The 17500-nt window shown below is 39.0% G+C and overlaps 2 protein-coding genes across 2 annotated transcripts in view; both read right to left on the minus strand.

Moving 5' to 3' along the window:
• LOC138003045 (uncharacterized) overlaps window positions 1-8734 on the minus strand; it is a 24570-nt gene extending 15836 nt beyond the window's left edge. The window contains exons 1-3 of the mRNA XM_068848994.1: window positions 8702-8734; window positions 6739-7747; window positions 6335-6416 (exon numbers count right to left, since the gene is read on the minus strand). Of these exons, the coding sequence (XP_068705095.1) occupies window positions 6335-6416; window positions 6739-7747; window positions 8702-8721 (1111 nt within the window). The 5' untranslated portion in view covers window positions 8722-8734. The remainder of the gene's footprint in view (window positions 1-6334; window positions 6417-6738; window positions 7748-8701) is intronic.
• The window catches only part of LOC138002436 (leucine-rich repeat and transmembrane domain-containing protein 2-like), a 255737-nt gene that overhangs the window by 190184 nt on the left and 48053 nt on the right, over window positions 1-17500 (minus strand). The gene's annotated exons all lie outside the window — the stretch shown is intronic.

The following is a 17500-nucleotide window of genomic DNA, read 5'->3' on the forward strand; positions in this document are numbered from 1 at the left end:
TAGAATTTTCGTAGTTTTGGTGAATAGGAGATGTCTATTTATATTCCATGTATATAGGAATTGGAGAAAGGTAAGCGAAATTAGCGGTATTTGTTTATTTCTGGTGACCCATTTGAATCATGAGCTGACGCAAGCAGCTTACGAATTGCGTGTGTGGCTTACGCGCGCGCGCTCAGCTGAAAACCCTTTCGAACCTCCTTAAGAGAGTGAAATATGTTAGTATCGTCAGCAAAGAGTATAAAATCCAAAGCATTTGACACATTACACAAGTCGATAATGTATAACAAAAAGAGGTAACCCTCATGTAATGTATTTATGGAGGGAACTATATCCAGTGTACTCTATAAACGGAGATCTAGAAGAAAGATAACTTTTAAACCACTGTAACGCCACCCCACGAACCCCATAAATAACTAGTTTACCCAATAGGTATCACGATTTACAGTGTCAAAGGCTTTGGATAAGTCAATAAATAGTCCCAAAGTGACTTTTCCTTGATCAATAGCGCCTGATATCTTATAGTATGAGACAGTCCTTCAATATCCCCCTTACAGCTATCCGACCTTCACGAAAACGTAATAGAACTCCGACAACTTTGTTGGTGCTGAGACAGTCAAACAATACGTGTCTTCTCTGGTTTGCTTACATTCATAACATTGTGATGGGGAAGGTACCAGGTCCTTAAAGTTGATGAGTCGATCTCCATTTCCAGCACTTTGTGAGCGTAATCTTTATCCAGCATTTCTTGACTTCCAGCCTTGTAGTTAGCATGTAAATCAGGGTCCCTGAAGAAACGTGTGCCCAAATACTTGAGACGGTTTTGTACCACAACAAAATTTTTAGGCATGTCTGGGTACTGAGACTTCAAAGTAATGTCCATCTGATAGTGTCCATCCGTGATCTCAATTTCCCACTCTCAAAATTCAACTGCTCTCTTGTCATCCACTGACTAGTGCGGCAGACCATCAGCTAGGGCTTCACTTCTCTCCTTTCCCTTTCCAGGGGCCACTAAGCCTCTTATATCCTGACCAACCACTCCTAAGTGGCCTGATTGAGCTGACCACTGGATATGGAAGGGCCGGACTAGTCTATTTTCGGAGAGGATAGATCTTTAAGATGAGGCTAACCACGGATATCACAAAGTAAAGCAATGCAATGCAACCTTTGGGGGCTGGATAACACCATTTCCTTCTGCCCCACCCTTAACACCAATCACTTCTAGTGTCACTACATTTCCAGCATTTTCTTCACTGTTGTTGACAATAGTGAGTGAGACCTTTGCACCTCCCCCTTTAAGAGAAAACTGTTCCATCAAAGCTTTAGAGCACAGGTTTTTGGTGCTTCCAGAACCAAGCAGAGCATATGTGTTTTCAGGTAAGCAATTTTGAATCTAGCTCTGCCTATCAAAGGGTACTGTACGAAGTCCAATCTTGGGTGTCTCGGACCTAGATGGGGTATATGCACAGCTGTTGGCTTCTTCAAGTGGATAGCTGGAGACAAGGTTGCTCAGAATCGGCGTTGTCTTTGCTTGTTTACTGAAGAGACATGTGCGTCAACCACATTCAACTTACACTCATTTGCAAGATGGCTCCCATCAAAACAGGAGAAGCATCGTGGCTTGCCCCAAACAAAACTCATTTTCCTTCAGGCAACATTATCTTAAATCGCGACGATGCAGACAAATCATGAGGCATACAGGCACACATCCGGCACTTAACCTTCTTGAAAACCTTGCTAGTTTTCACAGCACTGCTGGAATTGGGCCTTTGGCGTGCGTGGTGTACCTTGTAACCTTGCATCAGCATCCTTCAGTTTGATCGTTAAAACTCCAAACATGGGGTCAGTGGCCTCTCTGGCCGCTTCAAAAACAAAACGTACTAAAGCCACTATGTCATAAGTGTATGTATTTGAAGTGCAGTTTATAGATGAAATTTAAGAAATTGTCTGTCAAAGACACCTGCAACATTCAAGTGGCTTCAACATGATTCGAACCCATGACCTCTGAAGAGAACCTATTTGGAGCAGGTTCAGTTGAGTGCAAGGATCACCCCTAAAAACTCATTTATATAAACACTTTCGTTTGAATGGATTATGAATTATAGCTGAAATAGGGGATACCGATATTATTTATTACTTAATATTAACATAATATATAGATTTAGCCAAGCTTAAAAGCGGAGCTCAAGGGTTATTTATTCTTATTGGCTGTAGGGCTAGGTAAAATACAAGGTTTTGGAATTGTCCGCGTTTTGGTGTTTCCGGTTACACCTCAATTAAATAATTTTATTCGCTTTCTTCTATAGGAAAATCCATTTCGATATGGCATAAATCACAAAGCGATGAGCGCGATATCGGTTTTTCAAGTGACATTTACCGTGGAATTCACCAGTTTGGCAATGAATTTTCCTTGAATCGCAAGAGTTTTAAAAGAAAACAAGCGCATCCCCAGCGAGCGAATGGAGAAGGAAAAAGACCATTTCACAGTCAACTGTCAATAGCCAGCGAATAGGAATCACGCTAAAATTAGAAAATTGATCTGGCAGATCATTAGAAAACTTTGTCAGTTTAAGGTCAAAAAAGAGTTTTATTGATGTACTTTATTCCTTTTTATCTCTGAGAACGAGATTCACATTTTAATATTTTTCACTAACACACGCCAGCTTGGCTTGGAAAAATAATTGGCAAAATACGGCAGCCAAGAAAGGACAAACTTCAAACAAGATCCGCTCCAACAAAGTACCTGTACGTGCTTTAAACAAACCTCTGAAAACCCAGGCCCGTGATATTTGTCCTTAATTTTACGAGAACTCATTGCGATTACGTGTTTATGACATACGGGCAAAATTTCCTTGTCACTGTAACGACAAATCGAAAAACGGTGAGGCAAATGAAGCCGGTTCGCTCGCATTTTAGAGCAAAACAAATCAACTATTTCTTTACGTCCAAAAATAGTACAGATGATTTTTATTTAATTCCAGTTTAGAATAAAAATTAGAGTTTCATTCGTGAAGAAAGGGAAAAAAAAACGATTAAACCACTTTAAAAACACGCATCTACTTGAAATAGCGCATCTGTAAAAATAACAAACGGTTTAGTGATCAAGAAAACAATTTTTGTAGTAACTTCTTCCACCAAGTTTGAGCTATTACTAGTATAATCTTTTGTTGTTCTTGTTCTCTTTCTCTCTTCTTTCGTTTCTGTTCTAATCATAGGCCGGCCAGCCACCATGCAACCTTATCAGATTCAAAATTTAAAATCTTCTAAAGATATGCCAAAAATTGCAATACAGAGCAAGAAGCAGCTCTAAACATATGAAAGATAAACACTCGGGACTAAGTTTATATCCCTCCGATGCTTGACTTGGATACTTACATAGCCACCAGTGTGGACCATAGCTATCATGATATGTCAAACTGGATTAAAAGGAACCAAAATTGCTAAAAGAAAATACTTTCCAAACCGTTTTCCACCTGAACACGAAAAGCGTCGACTGTTAAGACCTTTAGTTGACATAGTATGGCCATGTAGCCGCGTCGAGCGCGCGAAAAATGAAGCCTCGCTTATGTTTAGGTGTCCTGGGCCCGGTTGTTCGAAGACCAATTAACTTAATCCAGGATTAGTGTAAACTTTTGTTTCATGCTTTCAACTTTTTGGTGAAAGTTTCTTTCGCTTATTTTTGTTTTTCAAGATTAACTTCTTCTAATGTAAAACTTTGCCGCATATCAGTGTTGAACAGCATTTGGCAGTAGAGAAATAAACTCCTTGGTTAATTTTTAATCTGAGATTAGCGTTAATCGGCTTTTGAACAACTGGGCTCAGACCTGGCTTCAGCCTGCGATTCAATCGAAAACCAATACCTTGTCAGCAGTCAACTTCAAAAAACAGCTGACCTCGATGAGCTCTAAACTTAAGCCTGAGATACGGTCACGGGATACTAGTCAGCGGAAACCTTGTTTTGACAGGTGTCAATTCACCAGAACATGGATGTCCAATATCAAAGCTGTATGCTGTAAACTAGGAGGAGTAGATGGTCGCCATGTTGGGCACACGTACTTTAAACTTGAGCCTGCGATATGGTCACGTAATACTGGTCACATTGGCATACATGGAGGAGTGGACGTACGGACAGGCGGTCGATGACGTCATAGCTAAAACCAAAATTTCTCGCATCGATGCGTTACCACATTTTCTTAACTCTGGTGCTCCACCGAGCGCGCCTTCGGCGCGAATCAAGCAATCAGGGCGCGCGCTTTATTGTGAAAACAAAAGATTTGATTGGTTCTGACCAAACCCTATTGTTTATTGGGCAATCATAATCCAGAATTTTGATGTGTAATATGCACTGGTATTACACTTCTCGCACTGTGTTACATTTGAACTGCACTGCTATCTGCCAATCAGAATTGAGTAATTTTTTAATGTATATTATCAATTAAGTAAATAAACCACCTCTGACGGCTGATAATGTCCGCAGCTGAGTGATTGTCCGAAAATGAATGACTAGAAGAAAGTGTGTCGGTCTCAGCAAAAAAAAAAATCAAATCATTTTAATTGTCACTGCGACTCGAAAACTCGAGAACAACGCGCTTTTTTGCTTACTGAAAAAGAAATTTAATTCAACCATGGAGGACAGAATGTGCAAAGTCTGGATGACAGTGTTTTCAAGAGCGGCTGGAATTTTTGTCTCCTTCGGACGGTTGGTTTATTTTACATAGTTAGTAAACACAGTGTATTAAATTCTCTAATCTACAAAATGACTCAGTTTAAGTTTGTGTCGGATGAAATCTCTAAAGTGTGTTCATAACTTTCCTCACCTTCAAAGACGTTGACAGCATGTTTTGCTGACTTTCTTGTACTTTCCGGGACAGCATTGGCGACCAGCTTTTTAAGGTCACTTTCACTAGACTCCAGAAACGAGTTTGTATTTCTTCCATGTAATAAAACTCTTTTGCGGCCTTACTTCCGCTGGGTTTGTTTCTTTTCAACGGAAATTATCGCTACAGCATTTCGCAGGGCAAATATCTACGCAAACGGTGTTTATTGCCTGATAACTGTCCTGTGAGTTTGCACCACGTGACGGAAATTAGCCAATAACTGATTGATGGGCCACAGTGAGGATAACAGATGAATTCTTTTACGAGAATATCCGAATATATAAATATCAATAAAATGATTCTTTATAGATTAAATGTCCGTTCAAGCAGATAAGTTCAAACTAACGAACAATGATATAAAAAACACAAATGACATAACGGTATTCATTTTATTCTAGAAATAAAATCTATTTTCAACAAGTACTGTATGGATTTAAATGTTAGAGTAATTTTCTTTCCATTCAAACTGTTGTCAAACATTTTTAGTCCAAGTATTTTATTTTGGATTTCCTAAAATCTTGTGTTGTGTACAAATTTACTTGTGCAGGCTGTGGTGCTGGCTACATTTCTGAAACCCACATGCATTTTTACACAATCTAAATGAGCATTTTTTTCGGGACATCTTGCCAGGATAATTGCGATGTTTTTTGTTTCAAAATTATTGATAATGCTACCTCTTTCTATTAACTTAAAATCAAGTAGAGTTTTAATATTGAGCAGTTGAAACCTGTAATTAACGAACAACTTGATCATGCCAGCTTAGCATTACACTTTTAACCTTTTACCGTTATGTCATTTATGTTTCCCCTAATAATGTTGGTTACCTTGAATTTATCTGCTTGTAATGAACATTAATCTCTAAAGAAAGGTTGTAACAAAAACTATATATACGAATCATCTTGAAAAGATTTTTCTTGGTATCCAAAAGCAAAATTGGGGGTAACCACGCATTTTTGAGAAATACTTAATCTTCAATTTGAGAAAGAATGCCATACATTGCTTTGTATTTTAAAGCTTTTACAAATAATATTCCTTAATCATCTTTGAAAAATGCGTGGTTACCCCCAATTTTCTTTTTGTATTTCAATAACACTTGTTAAGATCTACATTTCCTACATAGTCATAAAATGGGGCAAAAATATCTTTGAATTAGTAGGCACCGTCCTTAAATTCCATTCTTAAGACCATTTATTAAAATGCAAATCTTACAAGCAAGTGAATATTCTTTGAACAATTACCTCCGCGAGTTTAGTGTTGCATAGTTTTCCAACAGTTCTTACACATAACTTTTTTGGTAGTTTCCTTTACCCCCACATTAAGAGTTAAACGCAAGCTCCAACATCATCTATTTGAAATCATTATTTTTACAATTTCAATGCTTGGTAGCATACCAATTACTTTTCCCTGTTACTTTTTCCTTCAAGATAATTGTGCTTCAAATAAAGTCTCATCAGTCTTACCTTGGGTATCGTCACAACAGGTGGAAACTCCTCGAAAGTAGCTCCAGGCTTTACAAATTTTTTCTCCCAAAATCTTTTTTACCTAAGAAAGGGATTATTTTTTTTTACTTTCAATTTTATTAATAAGGGTGAGAGTGATTAGGTGAGGTAAAACTGTCAAGATATTTTGCAAAATGGTTAATAGTTGAAAACATGGATGTAAAATGATATCCCAGATGAACACTGGTCATTGTAACTCCAACATAATGGCAAAAGGACAAATCGCGATAATCAATAAACAACTCACTTTATGACTATCGTTCTATGAAATCAGCCTCTGCTTTCACTTCTTTCTCATAACTCATTGGACCTCAACTAATTCTTTAAAGGCTACGTCCAGTGATTAAAAACAGGAATCTCTTTACCTGTGGGGTTGAAAGTGTGTACAGAACAGGATTTATCGCTGAGTTGATTGGCAGGACAAAAACCGCCATCCAAACAGCTATGTCCCCACGAGGGGTAAACTGCTGATCTATCGCTGATCTCATTCCAAGGGCCATAATTGGTGCCCAACAGAGAACATCTGTCATCACAATGCACACAATTCTCTTTGTCATAGACGTGTTCCTGTTAGTATTGACTGAAGAGGACTTCATTTTTCTCTCTCTTCTGGTTCCTTGCTGGGCCATGCGCCATTTTGACGACCAAGTCGTGTAGAATATCAGGAGGTATGCAGTTATTATAAAGAGGACAAACACCAGGTTCAGACCAACAAATATGGCAGCCGAGTACTCCCATCCAGACAAAAAATCAGGCGTTAGCTGAATGGGTAGACACACCACTGATTTCCCATAATAGTAAATGCCCGCATCTGGGTTATGGAAATAGCGGATACCGAAAGTTGGAAGGAAAGCGATGAAGAACCCAATCACCCAAATGATAAAGCAAAGCGCATGGGCCTTCCTTGGTGTAAGAACTTTAAAGCGGCCTGGGAACACAATGTGTTTTAGTCTGTCAAGCGACAGAAGAGACAAAACCATTAAAGAGACTTCACTAGACAGCACAGAAATACCCCCTAGTATTTGGCAGGGAAACCCAGTACGCCACTGGTAATCATGCAGAAAATAGACACCAGTCCACACCCCATCCATCACCCCGACAGTAATCAGGTAAACAGCCATCAGTCCATCTGCAGCTGCCACGTGCATCAAGATGATTGATTGTGCCATATTTTTTTCTTTGTAGCATATTCGCCAAACAAAAACAAATATTGCACCAAGCAGAGATAGGATTCCAAGGACCCAAATGCTCCTTCTGGGTCCAGGGTGCTGAAACATACTACCACAGTTGGCAAAGTTGTCGTCGTACACAAACTCACAACCAGCGTCTTGCTTAAATTCCACGTGACAGCACATTACATTTGAATCAACGGTTCTGTAAGCAAAGAGATCATGTGTAAATTGAGGGCATTATGTGTATCATTGAAAAGATATTGATTAGCCTCGTTTAGGGATATAGAGAAGTCAAGTGACTATTTAAGATAGCTTTTCCCTTTTTGTCAACGGGCATACCTATCTTGTAACATATAGAAATATGTTGATTTATCTCCTTGTTTGTTTGTTTTTGCAAAAACAAAAACAAAAACATAATCAATACTAGACCTCGTGGAATTAGATAAGCGGCACACACTGCTATTTTAAAAAGTTCGTTTTTTAATAATATCCAATGCTTTGTCTTCCTTAAGAACAAGAGCAATTGTTATTGACTTTTCAATTGTTGTCCCTAGTTATTGTATAATGCATTTTACATGACGTACAATTAACGTAACTAGCATCACTTAGCATCACGTACCATGGACCTGGTATAGATGCGTATTAAAATGACCCACTTCGTATCTCGTGATACCACAGTTCCTTTATCTTTTCCTTACTCAGCCACCCTCCTTATAAGAATGTAGTAATAACATTGTATTTGCTAAAATTGGTTGAAAGGCCAGCATAACCGCGATGAGACTTCAACTTGTCTCAAAGTGGATTCACCGAGTAATTGTTTACTACTAGCAACGTTGCATGTAAATATAACCCAAAAAGCTACCCAAAGAGAATATTAAAAGTAAACTTATTTAAGGGAATGTGGAATATTTTAAAAGAGAATCAGAACTAAACTTGAAACTGTCAAATCAATGAAAGAGAAAATGAAGGAAGGAAAGAATGAATGAATGAATGAATCAATGAATGAATGAATCAATCAATCAATCAATCAATCAATCAATGATTCAACGAGTCAATAATTCGATGAGTCAATTCAGATTTGCACTGACTCTATGTGATTTCAGTAGCTAGGAAGACCCTGGACCCAGAAATAAGATAATGAAACAAGATATCTTACATCCTTATTATGTTTTGCATTCTTGCAAAAATACCTTCTGGGAGATCATGCATCAAGTTGAAATGCATGTACCTGCAAAGGGAGAACAAAGAAGCATGTTAAATTAATCTCAGTGATGGTCACCTCCAGATATCTATGAAAGCAAGTAGTGCGATAAGTAATGAATATATCAAGCTAATGTGGGTGATTTGAGGGACAAAAGGCTAATAAATTTTGTCACAGCCACTCACGTACCTTACTCTACAATTCCCATTTAAATTTCCATTGGATTCGGATGAGCAATATCTCTAGTCATTTTTTTAAACTTAAATATCGGCCATTTTGAAATACATTGTTCATCACCACGCTTCCTCTTGAGACACTGGTGCTATCATCATCAGGGAAACAATGTGAGATCACAGCTCCACCAAGACAGGTAAGATGATGTCGTAAACCTAAAGTTCAGAGGTTTTCCTTCTTCAAACCTTTCCACATTTGCTTTTTTTTCTTATTTTCCAACAATGAAGGATAATTCACACTATGCTCACTAGCCTCAAGCTAACTCATTTAAGAGAAGGACTCAGGAAAATCGCAGGGAGGACAAAAAAACAACTTTGCCGTGCCCAGTATTGTATTTATGAAAAAAGCAGAGCAAACAAAAGATGGCGACCGAATTAAAACAAAAATGTTTTGCATGCTTTGATTTGCAGGAAAATAACTTTTAGGAGTCTGTCATTTTCCTTTTTGGACCTATAAAATACGGCTTCTTGGATAAGCCGGAAAAGAAAAACTATGAAAAAAAAAACCCTTCCAAAAGTTCCATGCCAATCCATGAAAGGGGAAAATGAAACTTGCAATGTCGTCGCAGACTCCTGTTAAGGCAAAGTCAACGTAAAGGAAAACTGATTGCTTTCATTAAGAGCATGGGCATTTTAAATATCACGGTTGTTATTAAAACCTGTAACGGCCTATGAACAACAGGCGTAGTGAAAAATTTGGAACATTTATTCACAGTACTTCATTCTTTTCCGGCGATTTTTGCTTTGGAGTTTCACACCGAACATTTCAGTGAAAAAGAGTACAATGGACGTTCGAGAGGACAAATATTTCGAGTCTTTTTTCAAGAGGATATTCAGCTTATTGAGCATCTTTGTGCAGATTTTCAGGACACTTGGCTTGGTTGCGATGAGGTACCTGCTTTGCTAGTGCAACATTTTTTTCTCACAATTATTTGTACGGTAATCACATGATTTCGAGTGCACTTTGCAAAAAAATAAGCACGAGTAGTCTTTTCAAAGACGAACAAAATTGCACGAACTTGTGCGACGAGTGCAATTTGTAGTCTTCGAAAAAAATACAAATGCTTATTTATACCACATTTCTCGAGAAAAAAATCAATGATTTCTTTTTAATAATGTACATAAAATAAATCGAGATGGTTAAGCAGAAGCAACGCATGTGAATCACTCAATCATTGCGCCATAAAATGCACCATCCACGGCTCGCATTTGATTGGTTATCTCTTACTTTGCTTGCTCACTGACCATTCAGAATGCTTGGTTTATTACTTCTTTTTGCACTGAAGTTCCTCATCTTTTCTGTAACTTGTTTACTTACAGGAATTTCAGAGATGCAGTATCTTTGAAGGTTTCTTTCGATACTCTGCTGATCTCATTCTCTGATACATCCCTGAAAAAAAGTACAATTATGAGGCCATTGTTCGATCAACATGTAAGTTCGATTTTATTTTCATACGTAAAAATCTGTGTACGACTAGAGTTATTAGGAATATATCAGAAACAGACAATTCTTTTGTCTCAGCTGCACTTGTAAATAGCCAACTAGTTTGCCTCTGGCCAGTTCGGATTCTTAACAGTGGTTGTTGATTGAATATTCTCTTATGTCGTGATTCTGCTTTTTTGGGCCTGAAAAGCCCCAATGGGGAGTGGTCAATTAATTATGTATGCATGTATGTATGTTGGAGCCGAAGAATAAAACCAATCAAAAAGGCCTGTTTCCAGTCCTGCTACAACTTTTGGTGTTAAACAAAATAAGAATAAGAATAAGAATAAGAATAAAAGAGATAAAACAAACAGCGGCTACAAACATAATGATAAAGCGCATTTTACTTTGACTTGACGTTTCGTATGCCGCAAAATACATCTCAGAAGTGACGGTTGAACGCATTTAAATATGATATATATAAAATTAAGAAGACTGGTAACTAAAGAGAATAACATAAAAGTAGTTTAGATAGTATTGAAAACTGACAATTTAATAAAGCCAGAGACTGATCCAATTGAGTGCTTTGAAATGATCTTTTTTACGGTCTTTTTTCTGCTATTGCAGATCACGCAGTAAAAGCAGGTCACAACATAAAATGGGACCGTTTTCAAGTTTTAGCAAATGGTAGCTCTGACTTGCATTGTAAAATAAAGGAAACTCCATTAATACGCGACCTTAAACCAGCGTTAAACGAAAATTTGGTTTTATCAACGGAGTTGATAATGTAAATTGGCCACCGTACAGAGATTCTAAAAGCTGACGTTTCGAGCGTTAGCCCTTCGTCAGAGCGAATCGAGGGATTATGGGTTACGTGTAGTTTTTATAGTAGAGTAGGAGCTACGCTATTGGTGGTAACATGGCAACGTGAAAAATAGGAATATATTAGTTAAATGAAAAGCGTTCGTTAATACCGTGAGGATTAAGGGTGCCGATTTGAAAGATGAATTTTTGTTCCACATTCTTGCGGCTTTCCGTCGTACCTAGATGTAGGGAAAGGCCGCAGATAGCCATGTGTTTTTTGGAGTGGTTAGGCAGATTGAAATGGCGAGCGACTGGCTTGGATGCATCCTTGTCATTCTTCTCAACATCGCGAAGGTGTTCGCGGAATCGGTCACCTAGTCGTCTACCTGTCTCACCAATGTATAATTTATTGCATAACGTGCAGGTTATGCAATAAATGACATTTGCGGAGGTGCATGTGAAACGATCGGTGATCTTAACAGATCGCTTAGGTCCCGATATCTTGCTAGTGTTAACAATGAAAAGACAAGTTTTGCATCGTGAGCGCGCGCATTTGAAAGTGCCGGGTTGCTCGTTAGTTTTGAGCGCGCTTCTAACTAAAAAGTTGCCTACGTTTTTGTCGCGTTTGAATGAAATAAGTGGAGGTTGCGAAAAGATTCTACCAGTCTCGGGATCATTTTGGAGTAATTTAAAATTACTAAGAATGATGCTTTTGACTGCGTGATTATGAGGATGGAAAGTGAGGGTGAATGGAATTCTGTCATTCTTATCTTTTTGTGACGTTTGTAGTGATGACTGTCGATCAAATTGTTGGGCGCGATGATGGCCCGCTTTGACCACAGCGACAGGATAGCCACGTTTTTCGAAGAACTGGCACATCTCCTCTGATTTGCTGGAAAAATCGGAGTCATCACTACATAGACGTCGAAGTCTAAGAAATTGAGAATAAGGGATGGAGTTCTTGACATGTGATGGATGTGACGATGAATACAACAAATAACTGTGTGAATCAATAGGTTTGTAGTGCACACTAGTACATAGCACGTTGCCTCTAATAGAAACGTTGATATCTAGAAAAGCCAATGAAGTTTCCGAAATTTCCCAGGTATATTTAAGAGCCGGATGAAAAGAGTTGACGGAGGTTATAAATTGATCGAGTTCTTCTCTGCTGGATGAAATAGCGCCGATGCAGTCGTCGATGTAACGCCCGTAGAGTTCAGGTTTGGGGCCGTTGTACTGACTAAAAAATTGGTGTTCAACATATCCTACAAAAAGATTGGCATAGCTAGGTCCCATTCTTTTGCCCATCGCTACACCATTAATTTGTTTGTAATAGTTGCCGGCGAATGAAAAACAATTAAGCGTTAAAACTAGTTCGGCAAGGCGGAGGAGCGTTTCCGAGCTAGGTTCTTTGACAGTGCGTTGATCGAAAAAGTGTTTAAGTGCTTGAAGACCTTCGCTATTAGGAATGACTGTGTATAGAGATGTAATGTCCATGGTGAAAATAAGTTTGTCTTGGCCGGAGAAAATGAAATCGCGGAAAATTTGTAGTGCGTGTGTACTGTCTTTAATGTATGATGGCAAAGATTTGACGATAGGCGTCATAATCCTGTCTAAGTAGCTAGAAATGAGTTCGGTGGGGCAACTACAGGCAGAAACGATAGGGCGACCTGGGTTGTTGGGTTTGTGAATTTTAGGCAAGAAGTAAATGCACGAAGTTCTAGGGGTGTTGATGATGAGATTAGTGGCAGTGTCCGGTAATTCTTGATTAACTATAAGATTTTGAATGGTGTCTTTGACAAGTTTTTGATTGTTGGAAGTGAGATCTTTAGGGATTTTGGCATAAAACGAGGTATCCGAAAGTTGCCGCAAAGCTTCTTTTTGGTAAAGGTCGGACCGCCTTTTTTCACGACAAAGAGCATGATTCGGACACTTCTAATATAGATATTTTTGAAACACTTCTAGTTCGCAAATCCAAATGGACTCCCCCAGAGGGACAATTTGCCTCTTTAGATTTTTTCACCAAAAAATGCCGTCACGACATTCACAAACTTAAATTCAATCGCAACACTAAATTTTCCAACCTTTCCTCGGAAGAGTGGGCGGCGCTTAAAAATCTTAGTAAACGCAACGACATAGTTGTCAAATCGGCCGACAAAGGCAGCGCGGTAGTTGTTTGGCGGTCCGACCTTTACCAAAAAGAAGCTTTGCGGCAACTTTCGGATACCTCGTTTTATGCCAAAATCCCTAAAGATCTCACTTCCAACAATCAAAAACTTGTCAAAGACACCATTCAAAATCTTATAGTTAATCAAGAATTACCGGACACTGCCACTAATCTCATCATCAACACCCCTAGAACTTCGTGCATTTACTTCTTGCCTAAAATTCACAAACCCAACAACCCAGGTCGCCCTATCGTTTCTGCCTGTAGTTGCCCCACCGAACTCATTTCTAGCTACTTAGACAGGATTATGACGCCTATCGTCAAATCTTTGCCATCATACATTAAAGACAGTACACACGCACTACAAATTTTCCGCGATTTCAATTTCTCCGGCCAAGACAAACTTATTTTCACCATGGACATTACATCTCTATACACAGTCATTCCTAATAGCGAAGGTCTTCAAGCACTTAAACACTTTTTCGATCAACGCACTGTCAAAGAACCTAGCTCGGAAACGCTCCTCCGCCTTGCCGAACTAGTTTTAACGCTTAATTGTTTTTCATTCGCCGGCAACTATTACAAACAAATTAATGGTGTAGCGATGGGCAAAAGAATGGGACCTAGCTATGCCAATCTTTTTGTAGGATATGTTGAACACCAATTTTTTAGTCAGTACAACGGCCCCAAACCTGAACTCTACGGGCGTTACATCGACGACTGCATCGGCGCTATTTCATCCAGCAGAGAAGAACTCGATCAATTTATAACCTCCGTCAACTCTTTTCATCCGGCTCTTAAATATACCTGGGAAATTTCGGAAACTTCATTGGCTTTTCTAGATATCAACGTTTCTATTAGAGGCAACGTGCTATGTACTAGTGTGCACTACAAACCTATTGATTCACACAGTTATTTGTTGTATTCATCGTCACATCCATCACATGTCAAGAACTCCATCCCTTATTCTCAATTTCTTAGACTTCGACGTCTATGTAGTGATGACTCCGATTTTTCCAGCAAATCAGAGGAGATGTGCCAGTTCTTCGAAAAACGTGGCTATCCTGTCGCTGTGGTCAAAGCGGGCCATCATCGCGCCCAACAATTTGATCGACAGTCATCACTACAAACGTCACAAAAAGATAAGAATGACAGAATTCCATTCACCCTCACTTTCCATCCTCATAATCACGCAGTCAAAAGCATCATTCTTAGTAATTTTAAATTACTCCAAAATGATCCCGAGACTGGTAGAATCTTTTCGCAACCTCCACTTATTTCATTCAAACGCGACAAAAACGTAGGCAACTTTTTAGTTAGAAGCGCGCTCAAAACTAACGAGCAACCCGGCACTTTCAAATGCGCGCGCTCACGATGCAAAACTTGTCTTTTCATTGTTAACACTAGCAAGATATCGGGACCTAAGCGATCTGTTAAGATCACCGATCGTTTCACATGCACCTCCGCAAATGTCATTTATTGCATAACCTGCACGTTATGCAATAAATTATACATTGGTGAGACAGGTAGACGACTAGGTGACCGATTCCGCGAACACCTTCGCGATGTTGAGAAGAATGACAAGGATGCATCCAAGCCAGTCGCTCGCCATTTCAATCTGCCTAACCACTCCAAAAAACACATGGCTATCTGCGGCCTTTCCCTACATCTAGGTACGACGGAAAGCCGCAAGAATGTGGAACAAAAATTCATCTTTCAAATCGGCACCCTTAATCCTCACGGTATTGACGAACGCTTTTCATTTAACTAATATATTCCTATTTTTCACGTTGCCATGTTACCACCAATAGCGTAGCTCCTACTCTACTATAAAAACTACACGTAACCCATAATCCCTCGATTCGCTCTGACGAAGGGCTAACGCTCGAAACGTCAGCTTTTAGAATCTCTGTACGGTGGCCAATTTACATTATCAACTCCGTTGATAAAACCAAATTTTTGTATACTACTTCCCCACCGACGCAGCACCACAGTTTCTTTAGAAACTACCCCCTCATTCATTTGTTAAACGAAAAGGTTGGCAGTAAAAAACTCTGGCTTTATTAAGTGGTCAGTTTTCACTGCTATCTAAACTATTTTTATCTTATTCGATCTAATTACCAGTCTTCTTAATTTTATATATATCATATTTGAATTTGTTCAACCATCACTTCTGAAGATGTATGTTGTGGCATACAAAACATCGAGTCAAAAGTAAAATGGGCTTTATCATTATGTTTGCAGCTGCTGTTTGTTTTATGTTTTTGATTAAGTTGAAATGGCCAAAGAGCAAGAATATTTAAGAGTGAGAATAACTCAATTTGAAAAGCAATTTTGGATTCAAGACATCTATGGATACCAACCTCATCAAGGAACTTCGACTACGTGACGGAAATTTTATTGTTTGTCAATGTCATACAGTTTTATTCATAATTTTGTCATTTTGATGTTTTACAGTCACGGTCACGGTTTAAATTTGTCATATTTTTGGTCTTTTGGAAAGATTGTGAATGCCAATTCCCCGCCATTTGGGTACATATGTTGTCGGTCAAATCCGGCCTATTCTACCTAGATTAAATTCGTGATCCTCATTTCACCTAGGTTGAAACCCGATCCCCCCCCCCCCCCCTCTCTCTCTCCCACCTTCCTCCTTCCCAAAAGAACTGAAAACACCTTTACCTTCCCCCAAGCTCTTTTTTCAAAGCTCAACGCATCTTATTAATGTTCCGTAATATATAGATTTTTACGCCAAAAACGATATCGCATGAATCACGAGGCGATGAGTGTGGTGTGACTCCCTCCGCGAGCGAATGGAAAAGGAAAAAAAGCCATTTCAGAGTCAACTGTCAATAGCCAGCGAATAAGCCGTTGGGGAAATTTGTCAATTCAAGGTGAAAAAAAGGGTTTAACTCATGTATTTTATTCCACTTTATCTCTGAAAACGAGATCATTCACTCTTTTGTGTATTTCATTGAAACATGCCAGGTTAGGGCTTGGAATAAACATCGGCAAATTACGGAAATGCAACCAAGAAAGGACGAACTTCAAACAAGATCCGCTCCAACACTAAATTACCTTTATGTGCTTTAGAGAAACTTCTGAAAACACAAGCTAGTGAAATTTCCCCCAAATTTTACGAGAACTCATTGCGATTACGTCTTTATAACATAAGGGCAAAATTTTCTTGTCGGTGTTGAGGCACATTGAAAACCAGTTGGGCAAACGGATTAAAAAAGCACTTGTTCGCTCGCATTTTAGAAGAAAATAAACAAACAAATCAACTTTTTTTATTTATGTCCAAAAGAGTACAGATAATTGATATTTAATTCCAGTTGACAGTAAAAATTCGAGTTTCATTCCTGAACAAAGGGAAAACCTATTAAACCACTTTTTAAAAGAACGCATCCACTTTAAATAACGCATACATAAAAATAACAAACGGTTTAGTGTCCAAGGGAATATGAGCTATTACTGGTATTCTGTTTTGTCGTTGTCGTTCTCTCTCGTTCTCCTCTCGTGTTTGTTCTAGTCATAGGTCTTCCAGGCATCACGCAACCTTATCAGAGGGGAGTTAAAAATAAATACTCAGCTTTAAGTTATATATCTCTCCGATGCATGACTTGAATAACTGCTTAGCCACTAGTGTGGACCGCAGCTATCAAGATATGCCAAACTGAATTGAAAGCAGCGAAAAAAGCAGAAAGAAAACATTTTCCAAACTGTTTTCCACCTATAAAGGGAAAGCGTTGACTGTGTAAGAACTATAGTATCGCCGTGTAGCCGCGTCGAGCCACAGAAAGCGCGCGAAAAATGAAGCCTCGCTTATATTTAGGTGAGTTAACGTGGGTTGAGCCTGCAATTAATCAAAAACCAGTACCTGGTCGGCGGTCAACTCCCTACGGAGTGAATAATGCGTAATCCATTCTGGTCACCAGAGCCTTAGATCGACCCAAGGCTCTGGGAAACTCTGGGTAGGAGAACATGTGCCGTAGGGTTTTCATAGCCGAGAATTGGCTATTTGAACCTTACGGTGCCTGCTCACTCCTCGTGCTAACATGAATGCACCAGTTAGAGACGCTTTTGATTGTTCTTCACGAAAACCAACGAGAACACACTTTGTTTCAGAG

This window comes from Montipora foliosa, chromosome 5, assembly GCF_036669935.1.
Source record: "Montipora foliosa isolate CH-2021 chromosome 5, ASM3666993v2, whole genome shotgun sequence".
Classification (NCBI taxonomy): Eukaryota; Metazoa; Cnidaria; class Anthozoa; order Scleractinia; family Acroporidae; genus Montipora; species Montipora foliosa.